This window comes from Trematomus bernacchii, unplaced genomic scaffold (genome assembly GCF_902827165.1).
Source record: "Trematomus bernacchii unplaced genomic scaffold, fTreBer1.1, whole genome shotgun sequence".
In the NCBI taxonomy this organism is placed as follows: Eukaryota; Metazoa; Chordata; class Actinopteri; order Perciformes; family Nototheniidae; genus Trematomus; species Trematomus bernacchii.
Genome location: NW_022988043.1, coordinates 1,038,345 through 1,051,097, shown reverse-complemented (window position 1 = coordinate 1,051,097; position 12,753 = coordinate 1,038,345). Strand labels below are relative to the sequence as shown.

The 12,753-nt window shown below is 39.6% G+C and overlaps 2 protein-coding genes across 3 annotated transcripts; one reads left to right on the top strand and one right to left on the bottom strand.

Moving 5' to 3' along the window:
* Window positions 1-542: 542 nt before the first annotated feature.
* Window positions 543-3,468, bottom strand: LOC117472461. Its single transcript, XM_034117647.1, has 4 exons — window positions 3,391-3,468; window positions 2,325-2,667; window positions 2,002-2,169; window positions 543-1,920 (listed from the first exon to the last, which is right to left on the bottom strand). The coding sequence occupies exons 2-4, from the start codon at window positions 2,652-2,654 to the stop codon at window positions 1,108-1,110; spliced, it is 1,311 nt and encodes a 436-aa protein (XP_033973538.1). The 5' UTR covers window positions 2,655-2,667; window positions 3,391-3,468; the 3' UTR covers window positions 543-1,107.
* wdr54 (WD repeat domain 54) lies at window positions 3,460-8,011 on the top strand. 2 transcript variants are annotated; one of them, XM_034117648.1, is made up of 10 exons: window positions 3,460-3,632; window positions 3,829-4,112; window positions 4,560-4,622; window positions 4,753-4,819; window positions 5,262-5,318; window positions 5,940-6,067; window positions 6,236-6,336; window positions 6,615-6,777; window positions 7,349-7,423; window positions 7,570-8,011. In XM_034117648.1, exons 2-10 carry the CDS (start codon window positions 3,888-3,890, stop codon window positions 7,699-7,701), a joined length of 1,011 nt encoding a protein of 336 aa, XP_033973539.1. In that variant the 5' UTR covers window positions 3,460-3,632; window positions 3,829-3,887; the 3' UTR covers window positions 7,702-8,011. The 2 variants fall into 2 exon arrangements, with proteins under 2 accessions (XP_033973539.1, XP_033973540.1); XM_034117649.1 differs by having other exon boundaries at window positions 3,463-3,536.
* Window positions 8,012-12,753: the final 4,742 nt, after the last annotated feature.

Below are 12,753 nucleotides of genomic sequence, written 5' to 3'. Positions count from 1 at the left end.
TCACTGTACGTCGAGCGTGGTCGAGACTCGTTCCGGCTTCAACAAGATAGGTTGCATGAACAGTCTTCTTGTGGCACTGATGTGTCAGGGATAGGGTTACTGTAGCAATAGATGCCTAAAGTTAAATAAAAATAAAACCTCATGCAGTAAAACACTTATTTATTTATAGTTATATATTAACTTAAGTTGTTATTTTCTGAATCCAATACCTACAGATCTGTGGCAGATGTTGACGGCAGCAGATGATTATGAGTGGTGTGCATGTAATAACGCTGGGGACTTGTCCCCACCACTTAAATGTCATTAGAATAAACTGGACTTAAGTGTTTGTTGGATCTGTTGATTAAAAAGTATGGTTTTGAGGATGCATTCGTTAATGCTGTTTAACTGTAGGTATTATACAAAGAAGTGTTTATCTTATTAGCCTACCTTCATTGATACAAATGTTATGAACCAAATAGTAGAAACTCCTGTAATATAGGGGTCATGAACAACAGATGTTTATGAAGGCACAACGCATTAATTCATTTTTACACATGCACAACACATATTTAAATGTATCACTGTTTTGAGTTGTGGCTAAAACACAATCTGGTTCCACAGCAACTGTTTATCTTTGCATATGACAAGATGGAAAAGAGTGAAAACAGAGAGCCTGCAGTCTTAATAACTCATGCTTAAATGTACTTGCATCACAGTGGTGTAGTTGTATATCTTACTTAATCTTTGCATGCTGTGGGAGGCAATTATAGAATACAAAGCTTTCCTTTAATATATACAAATATCATAGAAATGTCAATGGATATATTGTAAAAAGGGTATTTTGGTACTGCAAAAAGAACAATATAAATGAAATATAATATTATTGTTATTAGGTACTGTTGTTTCCATGTGCACAGTGCATCTCACCACTGCATTGCAAATGAAGAATTGCTAACAAATACAGACGGATAAATAATAGAGTCAGAATCTTTAAAAAATGTATAAAATGTCCCACCTAAGCCTACAGCAGCAATAACATACAGTTTTCTTGTAATAGAAGTAATTTTTTCCCCATTTACACATGGTCTAAATACAACCACAAACATTTATCACTTAGTTTTTCTATTAGTTGTCAGGGTTCTTGGACTTGAGCAATGGGATAACCCGAGGTGGTTGCCCTGTGGTAAACTGATCAACTGAAAACATTGGCACAGCTGCAACACTTTGTATCGGCCTCAGCTTGGTAGAAAGAGTTGGAAGGTTGCATCTGAGAGGGCTTATTTCAACGGCCTGGGGATCCACGAGAGAAACTCCCTTTGCCAAAACCATTGTGTCCAGCCTCAGAGGCCCAGAGGAGACCATCCTTTCCTTTCCTTGTGGAGGCAGTTTCTTCAGCCAGACGTCTGCCTCATTTCTCCCCTTTGCTGGCTGATCCTTGGAACTGTTTAGTTGCTCACGCTGCTTGACATATCTTGGTTCATGTTTGGATAGCCCACTTGTTTTCTTGCTGTTGGGTTTTTTATGATTGTCGTCAATAATCTCATACTGAGGAAAGATGCAATATCGAGGCAGGCTGGATGGATCAAGTTTTGTTGTTGGTTGCTTGTTATTATGCTGATATAATGATTCAGTCGAGTAGTTACAAACAGAATGTGTCCGGTCTTCACGCTCTTTACCCACTTCTTTTTTCCCTGCAGAATAGGGCAGGGGTGGCAGTAACTTGCCCGCAACAGGCTTAGGAGTCAAATTAACCTGCTGCTTTTTCTTTAGATCAATTTTTGGTGGGGGGCGAGGACTAAGCACTTTGTTAATGACAGGTTTTTTGGGAGTTGTTTCTTTTTCAGATTGCTTTAGCGAGATGTTTGTTTGGGCCATAACATTACACACCTGGTTGACTTTTGGCTCTGTTTGTGCTGGAATCTGGTCAATGTCAGCCTCCTGTTAGAAACAAATAAAGAGATATAGATTTACAACATAATCTGTGGTGAGGCAGGGGGATGTTCGAGGGGTAACACTTACGATTGGCACACATCCTTGAACCCAGGCATCTAGGATTGCTGGCAAAGGCTCCGAGTCTTCTGTTCTCAATGATTCCTCTGGTTCTTCTCCACCATCTGGGCACAGAATTTGCCTCTCCAGAATCTTGGTGAGGTAGCTCTTGGCCCAGGATGCAGTGAAAGGTACTAGCTTAAGGGCAAAATGCAACGTCATAAATACTATATGTACGTGTGGATGAAATTGATGACAACACAATCAATATTTTCATTGGTCTGTCCATTGGTTTAGCTCAGTAGGCAGACGTTCACATTTTTGGGTAATCAAAATACACATTTCACTTTTACCTGTCTTTCAATGTCCACTTTCAAACAGCCTTCCATGACCTTGCTCATCAGCTCTTCCATGATTTTATCCACTGTCTCATCTGTGTGCTCCTTGCTCAACATGTCCATCAATTGGGACTGAGCTGGAGTTAGAGGTGGCAAACAGCCTTCCATGGCTTTGCTCTTCAGCTCTTCCATGCCTTCTGCCACTGTCTCATCTGCATCCTTTTTGCTCAACGTGTCCCTCAATTGGGACTGAGCTGGAGGTGGAGTTATTGGAGGTGTGTTCACTTGGATAGACTGCTTAGGCGTTCGCTTATCAGCTTGGGACTTGGCTGCAGAGCGGGGCATTGTGGCTCAGACGCTGGTGTGAAACATGAAACACAAATTATGGGAAAAAAAACTTTGAAGAGAAAATCAAAAACCCAATACCTTATAGTTTAGTATATATTTATTTGGCAAAAAGTAAACAAATTAAGAACATCAGTTGGCATGTTGCAGTGAAATGTCAGATGGTAGCCATTAGCGCCATCTGGTGGTGTTAGTCAAACATGACAGGTTTCCTTTCATCTTGGGAACTTTGATGTAAAATATAATACCATCAATCATTACAGGACTGTATTTGCATAGCATAGCAATACAATGCTCCTGATCACAAATACATAATTTCGTGCATTTTAAATCCTAAAACAAATGTGGACAACAATGTGTGAGAGCCACAATCTAAAGATATCTTCTAAGTAAATACTAGCTTGTGTAGTTAATTTTTGTGAAATGTTTTACAGTCCTTCCCCGTTTATGTCAACACAATCTTAATCGTCATGTCAAATATGTTGAACATTTCTTAATACTATTTATTTAATTATTTATCAGAAATAAGTCATAGGCTACATAATCAAGCTAGCTAAAATTGTTGTCAGTTAGTTCAATCAGAGCTGATACTGGTACTAGTGGGCTGTGAAGTGTTATTGTATTTAAGGTAAGCTATTTATAACCACACGGTTAAAATGCATAATAATACATACGTTACTGCTTGCGAATCATCAACATTATAACGTTACGATGTGAGGTTTATTTAGTAACTTACCATACGCTGTTCTTTTTTGTACCCCTTTTCTGTGTAGTGTACGGTTGCTCGGCAACCGAGGACGCACTGATGACGTTTTACGTAGAGCTGGCGTTGTATCTATGGCTGCGGACGACGCGGAGGTAATCTGTTGCTATCAAGAAGAGGTAGGAAAGTGCTTCGTTTATGGCAACTTTATGTAATGGTGAATTACAACAGATCCAATGACTGCTGGATCAACTGTAAAGTAATCTAAAGGAAGGGTAAGTGCAGCACAGAAAGCAAACGGTGTCCTTTAACTGCGATGTTTTGTATCGCTTTTAGCTAACATAGGTTAGCTTGCTGCATTGATAAGTGCTTAGTGCTGCCAATTGCTACAAACAACGCTGTGTTTTAACTGAAACTTCTTATCAAATTAAACCAGAATGTGATCCCCCTTTTTTTTCATTATTCTGTTAGATTTACACCGGATCTTCTCCTCATTTGTTTAAACTGAGCTGCTAAGAGAAGTAAGTGCAATGTATCACAAAGAGAAGAGCATCCAGATCAAAAACAGCGCCTCAGCGCTGTACAACAACCTCGGCGTGCTGCGCATCGCCCCGAGGAGCCTCACCTACTTCACGGTGGTCCATGCTAACGTGGTGAACATGGTCAGCGCATCCTGGGACGGCCTCAACTATTCTCACCGTCAGCTGCAGTCCAAGGAGCCAAATGTCGCCACAAGCACATCGCTCATCATGCAGGTCAGCAGCTCCCAATGCAACATCTGCAGCGAGAGATCATAACAATGAATTGATACCCCATTTGTATAGTTCCTCAATTTGAGGGGAGAGAAATTGATGGCTAAATTAGGAAACCACATATATCTGTAGACTGATACATATTCAGGGAAACACTGGCCCTAACAAAGTATTGTTTGTCGTCTATGTATATTTAAGGTATTGCTCTACTGCATGTCCTAAAGTTAGAGGACTATGTGTAAAGAGGGCAGATCATCTTGTAGCCTACTGTTTGCAATTAGGGATCCATGCACCCTCGATGTGAAATCTCTGAAATACATTATTCAATAAGTTGCTGGCAAAGATAACAATATGTATTTTTTAACATTGGCTCATTTTATATTTTGCTCTGGCATATTCTGCATCATAAACAAAAACAAATGAACAAATCCTGTGTTTTCTTGTTTTCAGGCTGCATTTTGTGCTCTGCCCTCTCGTGATCTGCTGGTGGTGACCTCTCAGAAAGGCATCCAGGTGAGTTTTGCTTTCTCTGCGTTCATTGGCAGCCTCTATGTCTGGACTGAAGTCTGTCATTGAGTGTGTTTTTTAGCATTTATTTATGTGTTTTACATCCTTTTATTTTCCTATACATCCATTTTTATAGATTTATGAATCTGATGGCTCCACCATGGTGTATTGGCATGCACTGGATACTCCGGATACACCTACAGGTACATTTAATCTAAACTGTGGATTCGGAACAGATGCAGGCACTCAGAGTCTCAACTATTTGCATTAACACTTTGTAAAGATTCAATAAATATGATGCAGTTTAATAGTGTGAGATACTGTATAATACAATAGAATATAAACTAAGATACTTTGTTGTTCCGTGTAAATGTGTCAGTGTACGTGATCCATCCTCACAACTCAAACATAATTAAAAACATCATTGGAAGGACCTGATTATTATAATCAAATTAACATTTTCCAGACATCTACACCTACCTAATTATACCCAAACAATCACAAATGGCAGGATCTGCTTGTCAGGTGTACTTATTGATACCACTGATCACACATCTACACATGTGTTCATGTATGCATATTTGTGCAATCACACATTCACATGTGGGATAAAAAGCATTAATCCAGAACTGAATTGTATTCCAGATCAGGCAGTGTTTGCTCGGGGGATATCAGCAGTGGGGAAGAGTTACATATGTGTTGGTAAGTAACAGAAATGGAAGTCATTGTTTTGCAAGTCACAAGTAAGTCTCAAGTATTTGACCTCCTGTACCATGCCAAATCCCAAGTCAAGACTGACTGGTGTTAAGTCAAGTCCCAAGTCCTAAACTATGTTCTATCCTAAACGGGTCAAAATGTGCTCTTTAACAAATGTAATGCAATTTCCGTCAAGCAGGTTTTGCATATTGCAGTCTGTTTTTGTTTAACAAAAACTTCTTGTACACAAACTTATCTTACACAAATGTATCTTTAGTATTTTTTTCTCCGTGGAGCTCAGTAAAGTAACGTTGGTTCTTAAGGTTTTTTTTCCAACTTCATTGGATGCTGTTGAATTTGTTCAAGCTAAGAGGAGCTGGGTAATTAAGTCACAACTTGTTGAGAATAAGCAGTGACAACATGAAATGAGTGAAAGTGTAAACTACATTTGATATTTGGGCTTGGGAATCTCAAGTATTTCCATGTCAAAGGGCTCAAGTAATCAAATGTGTGACTCCAACTCAAGTTACTCAAGTTTACACTGCTGTTTTGTACTTAGTGAACAATATTTATACGGTATATTAAAATACAGGGCCAACTCTCCATCGTCTCTTTCACTGTCTCTAGGCGATTCATCTGGTTCAATTCTAGTATTTGATGTTCCCAGTAAAGGCAGTAATATTACTCTGTCAGACGTCCTGAAGGGGCACAAGAAGTCCATCACTGACATTGCCTCGGAGTGCTCAGGCAGCCAGGTATGGTGTGTGTGTGTGTGTGCTAGTTCTTTGTCTATCTGAACTTATGTTGAATTGGAATATCTCTAACTTTTCCATGATTGAAAGACATACAATACATACACATTAATAATTTACCTGTTTTAATACATGATCCTATCAATTCTGTTGCTGCCTTTGTTGCCTCAGGATTGCATAGCTGATCTCATCAGTGCGGATGATGGGGGCAACCTGTGTGTGTGGAAGTCCGGGGAGGAATTTCAGCGGTTCAACAACATCCCTGGCTTTGAGTAAGAACTTGATTGCATAATAATGTATTGTCTTTTGAGTGGTAAAATATCGAGCTTTGATAATGAGATCCATGGTAAAGTTCCATCATCACTCGTCTCCTACTGTTCATTTTCATCTGTTTATCATGCATTGTTGTATTTATCTACTCCACATTATGTTCTGTTGCACTGCCCATTATTCCTTATTAATTTTCCCTCCTGGCTCTAATCTAATGTCCATGATCTTTTCCCTGAACTCCCTAATTGCAATCACCCTCCATCAACCTCACTGCTTTCAGTATAAGCTGCACATCGGTCAAGTTATGGAAAGGTACAGCCGTGGCAGGTTATGGCACAGGTCAGATTCGTCTCTATGAAGCAGTGACGGGAATCCTGCATGCTGAGGTCAATGCCCACGCTCGCTGGATATACTCACTGGACATTGCACCTTTTTCTGGGCTGGTGAGTTGTATAAATCAAATGGATATAGAGTTGTTTATAGAGATAACAAGAACAAGTTGTTATGCTTTTTAGATGTTCTAGTTAAAATGAATAATTACTTAAAGGTGGGGTAGGTAAGTTTGAGAAATCGGCTTGAGATACACTTTTTGTTATATTCCATGGAATGCTCTTAACATCCCGATAGCAATGAATATCTTAAGTGCTTTGACAAAAAATCCATACAAATATGTCATATGTCATATGTCATATGTCTGTGGAAGCCGTAATACTGTAAAAAGCACGACCAATCATTTTAGCCGGCCCGGCTAAAATAACTGGATGGCCTACCTGCCTGTCAGCCTTCCATCTGTGCACAAACTTATCTCGTGCCCTCATTGGTCATGTGCGCGTTCGTGTGTGTTGGAGGAGGGGCTCTGTAAGGAAGTAGCAGATTTCTTCCGGCTGTGTATTTTCAAATTCTAGCGATCTCGAGCTGGTTTCTCCAAAATTACCTACCCCACCTTTAAATGACCAACATTATTTAGATCTTAAGGTGTTTGGGCATATCTCATGAATTTTTCTTTTTCTTTAGCTTCTGTCTGCTGCTGAGGACTCTCTGGTCAGGGTCTGGCACCTGTCAATCAAACCAGAGTCCCTAAGTGTGGAGGTAACTGGACTTGACACAAAATACAAAACTTGTTTGTTTTAATACATTCACAATCAAGGCACACTTTTCTAGTCAATTTCTCCACATTTAAACAAAACTTACTCTCAAAGCAACCCTAACTGTGTGTTTTCCTCATTTCCTTTTAGGTTGCCCATTTGCACAATGAGTGTGTGACAGACACACAAATCTGTGGCGCCAAGTTCTGTGACGGCGATGGTCACGCCTTTGCAGTGACAGGGTATGACCTGAGTGAGATTATTCGCTACACCCAGTCATAGGAATGTGCTCTAGTTGACGTATATGAATGTGAATTTGGTAAATTGGAGAATTTTCTGAAAGAAATCATGAACTCAAAGAAACAGAGTCATAAGTGGCCAGCTTAAGGTCATGGTGACATTCTGCAAGGATCATGGGAAAATCATTACATGTTACATGTTATTTTTGTCTTTAAATGTAGGAAGAAAATTAGCCTATTACAGAATAATTCAAAAGTAACGTGTACACGTATATACATGTATGTAAATGTAGCTTTAACATTTATAAATATTATATTATTCTTTCTGACAAAATGTATGTTTTAAACAACTGTACCAGTAAACATTTTTATAAAAAAAAAAACTATATCTTGGTAATTCTGCACTTCACAAATCCACCAATAGATGGGGCTGTTGGTTATGTTATTTCTTTGTGCAGGCCAATGACAGTTTAGTGCTGACAGACTTCACTTTAGGACAAGGTGGAGTGGCCTAAAAGTTATTCACTGAAGTGGACTATCTAAAAAACCATAACATTGTGATTTTATTCTGTGTGCGGCCCCACAGGCCCCCTCGTGCCCAGTAGGGCAACATCTCTTCTCTTCCAGGCATGTTCGAAGACATGTGGCAGACTTTCAATGTATAACTAGATTTGTTTTCAATGTATTTACTTTTTTTCTCCATTATTGTAATTTACTGTTATAGGGCAAGACATCTACATACACGGCAAAAGTGAAACAAATTTCCAACCATGCCTATGAGATCTCCATGATGTATACGTTCACCTTGCTTTCTTGTTATGTTTCCTACAAAAAGACATGAAGAACTAGAACACATTTTCTTCAGCCAAAAGCAATCTACTTACTAACATAATCAATTTTTCAGAATGACTGTGCAGAACCAACTCAAGACACAACATCCCAAAGTACATATATATTACATATATTGTTTTGTAGGATCTGTTAAAACAAGCTAAAAATGCCTTCACATTCAATTGCCATCTCAGCTTTAAAACCTGGTCTTGTTCATCACAGATCATGGGAATTTTTTAAAAGTTCACATCAGGCAACCAAATAAAACCACCAACCTTATCGTAACAAGATAAGAACGAATTAGGTCAGCGAGGAATTGCGTGCTGTTAGTCAGTTTATGGCAACGCATGTAGAATCCTACAGTACTAGTGTTATCTGGTTTGCAGTCAACACCGGTCGCATAACATCAACTGACAAGACTGTTTTGAACCCACACACAAGGCATGTGATGTTACTCAAATGTAGTACCAACTGACAGTCAGGTAATGCTGATGGCTGTACACCAGTAGCATGAAAACACAAACTCCTCATGAAATCAAACATTTTCAGTATGTTGTGTCATGCTTCCCAGCTGCCTGGAGTGGGGTAACTAACTATACTGGCTGGAGAGTGTCAATGGAGAACTAAGCTATCGATATTCGCAAATGACACATGCACTTAGATTACATAACTAACTGGAACAAAAGAAAGGGAGGGAACGGTTGGTCAAAAGTGATACATGGAATAAGCAAAGGATTTAAAAAAGCAGAGAAGAGTATACAACTTGTAATAGAAAGGGTTGAGAGTATAGAGACATGGAATATGACTTCACGTTTCACAAAAACAAGTGGATACAAACAACAGCAGTCATTTATTTCTTGTTAAGTAAGTCAATAGTTCTGTTCAAAGCTCTAGTCCCATGCACAGCCCCGGGGCCGCTCATGCTGTGTTGCTACAATACTTGTCAATAGTCAGATCTTAGGTGATACACACAGCTGAGCACACAATGTTGGGGAGATCAGAGCTCAACATGAACTGTTCTCAGATATGATATGATTCTACTGTGTATTCATGTGTGTACGTGCAGGTGTGTCAAGAATCAATAGTAGTAGAGCAACATTCTTCTCGAGTCATATTCCCCAGTAGATACTTATACTCTATTAATGTGAAGCGCAAGTCAAACATTTGTTTTGCAAGGCCCCCCAGTGGTCAGACGTGTCTTTCTTCTATACATCAAAGATAAACACACTGCACACAATATGAATAGGACACAGTGTGTTGTCATTATGGCATGTTTATGGGACTGGCTTTTTTTTCAGCTGTCCAGCTATTAAGAAGTGACGAAGTTTCACATTCTTATTAAATATAGTTAATTGACCAACAAGACAAGCTAGTCCAGCGCACAACTGTACATTCGGTATCGACCAAGCCCAGTCTGCCTTACCCAGGTTACAATACAAACACATCCACCAATGCCAGTTATGATCTTATGCTTTATTGGGTGTGGTAGGTATCTGTATGTGAAACCACAGCATGCATTTTTAAGGCTGTTTCTCTGAGTGTTTCTTCATTACTGTGGTGGAGAAAGAGCATTTTATCCCAGGCCCAGCAGCCTTGTGGCAGCTGCCTAGGCCTGTGCTGCTAAGCCTACGGGGATTGAGCCTCACCGGGGGGGATGAAGAGTCTAAAGCCTCTCCAGCCTGCTGCCACAGACAGCCCAGCTCTCTGATGAAGCAAGCGCCAAACCAGCCCCTGTAAACATGCTGTATAAATAGATATTTAATTTTAAACACATTGAAATGGAAAGGGAAGAGTGGTACTACACACTGACAGAGCTGAAAGGCTGTCGCTGACTGACAGATGAGCAGACAAACCACAAATAGGTCAAATTACAATCACAGTTGATCAGAAAATATCTTTATATGGTTAAGGTTATGGTTAGTTTATTTATATAGCACGTTTTCCGACACAGAGGCAATCATGGTATAATTGCAGCAAGGTGAACATTGCTTGTAAATGCTGTTGTTGAAAACACTGAATATGTACAGTACTAATATCTTCACTTTATGTGTTGCATAGAACTTTTTGAATTTTGAATTTCTGCATTTTTTCTGCTACCTCCGCGACCCGACCACGGATAAGCGGGAGAAGATGGATGGATGTATTTTTTCCACTGGCTGGAATAACTCAGTAGCATTGAAAATCTGGCACTGTATTGTAAAATAACCAACAGCTGGTATTAAAGGCTTCATTAAATCCTTATTCTTCTGGAAACATTTGATAAATCTTTAATTATTTTAAGTTGATATGGTGAACTTGTTAGCAAACTACTGTTTATTACAGATCTAGTGGAGCAACATTATTGTTGATCTGGAGTTGGGTTTCTGGCCATCTGGCAAATATGTCCAATTATCATTCTCTTTGGCTCTGTTTTGGCTCTCTTTCAATCTCTGAGGAAAATATTGGGTTATTTGGCTGCTAAATGCTCCATTGTATTATTTTAACAGGAGGTTGAGGGTGAGGTGTTAGTACTTTTATGCTCAAGCTGCAGCAAAGAATGGCATTGTTAGACCAATATAGTTACAGACGGGGCAACTCAACAAATTGGCTCAGACTTGCTTTAAAGCTCTGTCAGCTAAGTTGACCTGCAGATCTACGTTAGAGTTCTTGAAAGGTTCGTCACTTTGAGCCACCCTGTAAATATTGTCTTATTGTTTCACACTGTGATTTTATTTTGCTACAATACAAAATATGGATTAGGTACTTTAAATCATAGTTTTGCCCATTTAAACTGTTGTAATTGCAGCCAACCTTGATATATGTTTTAGCAGTTAAGGATGGTTACATACAATTGTTCTCTTCATATCAACTTTAATTATTCGGTGCTTCTGACTTGTTCAAATGGTTTGCAGGATGACAGGGCAGATGGAACAGGTTAAGGAGAAGAAAAAGAGGGCGTGTAAATAACTACGATTTCGTAATGGTTATAATGATAATTGGAATGTGGAGTGACTAAAGAGGCCTGGCTACATGGGCAGCTCACCCTGTCTGCAAACATGCACAAATTACTGAAATGAGATAATAGTGGTTTAGCTCTGTGTCAATGCTACAAACTGCCTCATACTTAATCCATGCCAACCCACTGCCGCAGCCACAGCTCCTGTACATCATTAAGCTGTACCATGGAAAACCATACCCACACATGTCATGGCAGGACAATCCACCCTTCCTGTTTCGAAAAGGGCCTCTGATATAGGGGCACAATGTCTCAGCATACAGTATTGAGTCACTACTGTATGTTGAGACATTTTGCCCCAAATCAGTACTATTGACTGTGTCACTGTTTGCAAAACTTCTCTGGAAAATCGGCTCATGAGAACACACGTTAAGGCTCATCTGATGAAAGAAAGATAAGGGTCCATTCATTATGATGACAGATTCGCTTGGTAGTTGAAAGACTTGTTAAAATCATTGACTCTTTCATTTTTGGTTTCCAACAAGAAAAGTCTTAAAAGTTGTGAATACAGGGGTAAGTGAACACTGACCATTTAGCTGACCACCCGCCAACACTAGCATACCCCCAGTAACGTCATTTAGAAGGCATGGGTAGGCATTGGGACTTGAGTGCATCAGATTGGAGTAAAATATACATGATCAGAGCCATCTGCACAGGGATGGCATAGTTGCCTAGCACTGGGCACTGTTTGGATTGTCTGACGTTGATGTGCTGACGGTGAAGTGTGTGCCCTTGAGTGTGTCTGTGTGTGTGCACGCATTTGTGTGTGCTTGTGTGTGTTTGTGTTCATGTATAATTATATGTGTATGTGGCCATATGTGCAGATGGCATCAGTAAGATCATGATGAATGATGGATTTATTTTCATGACAGTCTTCCAAAGAAATTCAGCCCTGTCTCGGATTTGAATCAGTATGTCAGTCAGTGCACGCTAATGTGTGTGTTCTTGTGCAAATGTTTAGTTTAGTTTTAAAGGATATTCATTGTTTTATAATTCATAATCTGTACCCTGTATGCAAGGGCTGGTTTGCCTTCGCTAACTGTACGGAGGCTCAGTCACTGGTACATTTTTATATACAAAGCCATGTTAGGGAAACTTCCATCCTACATCTGCTCCCTGATCTCACAGCGAATTGTAAGTGGCTACTGCCTGAGATCGCATGCTGTGGTTTTATTAAATGTGACAACTGCTAGGACTGTCTTAGGGAAGATAGCATTTAGATGCGCAGCTCCACTGTCCTGGAATAGTCTGCAATTGAAATGAAAACTG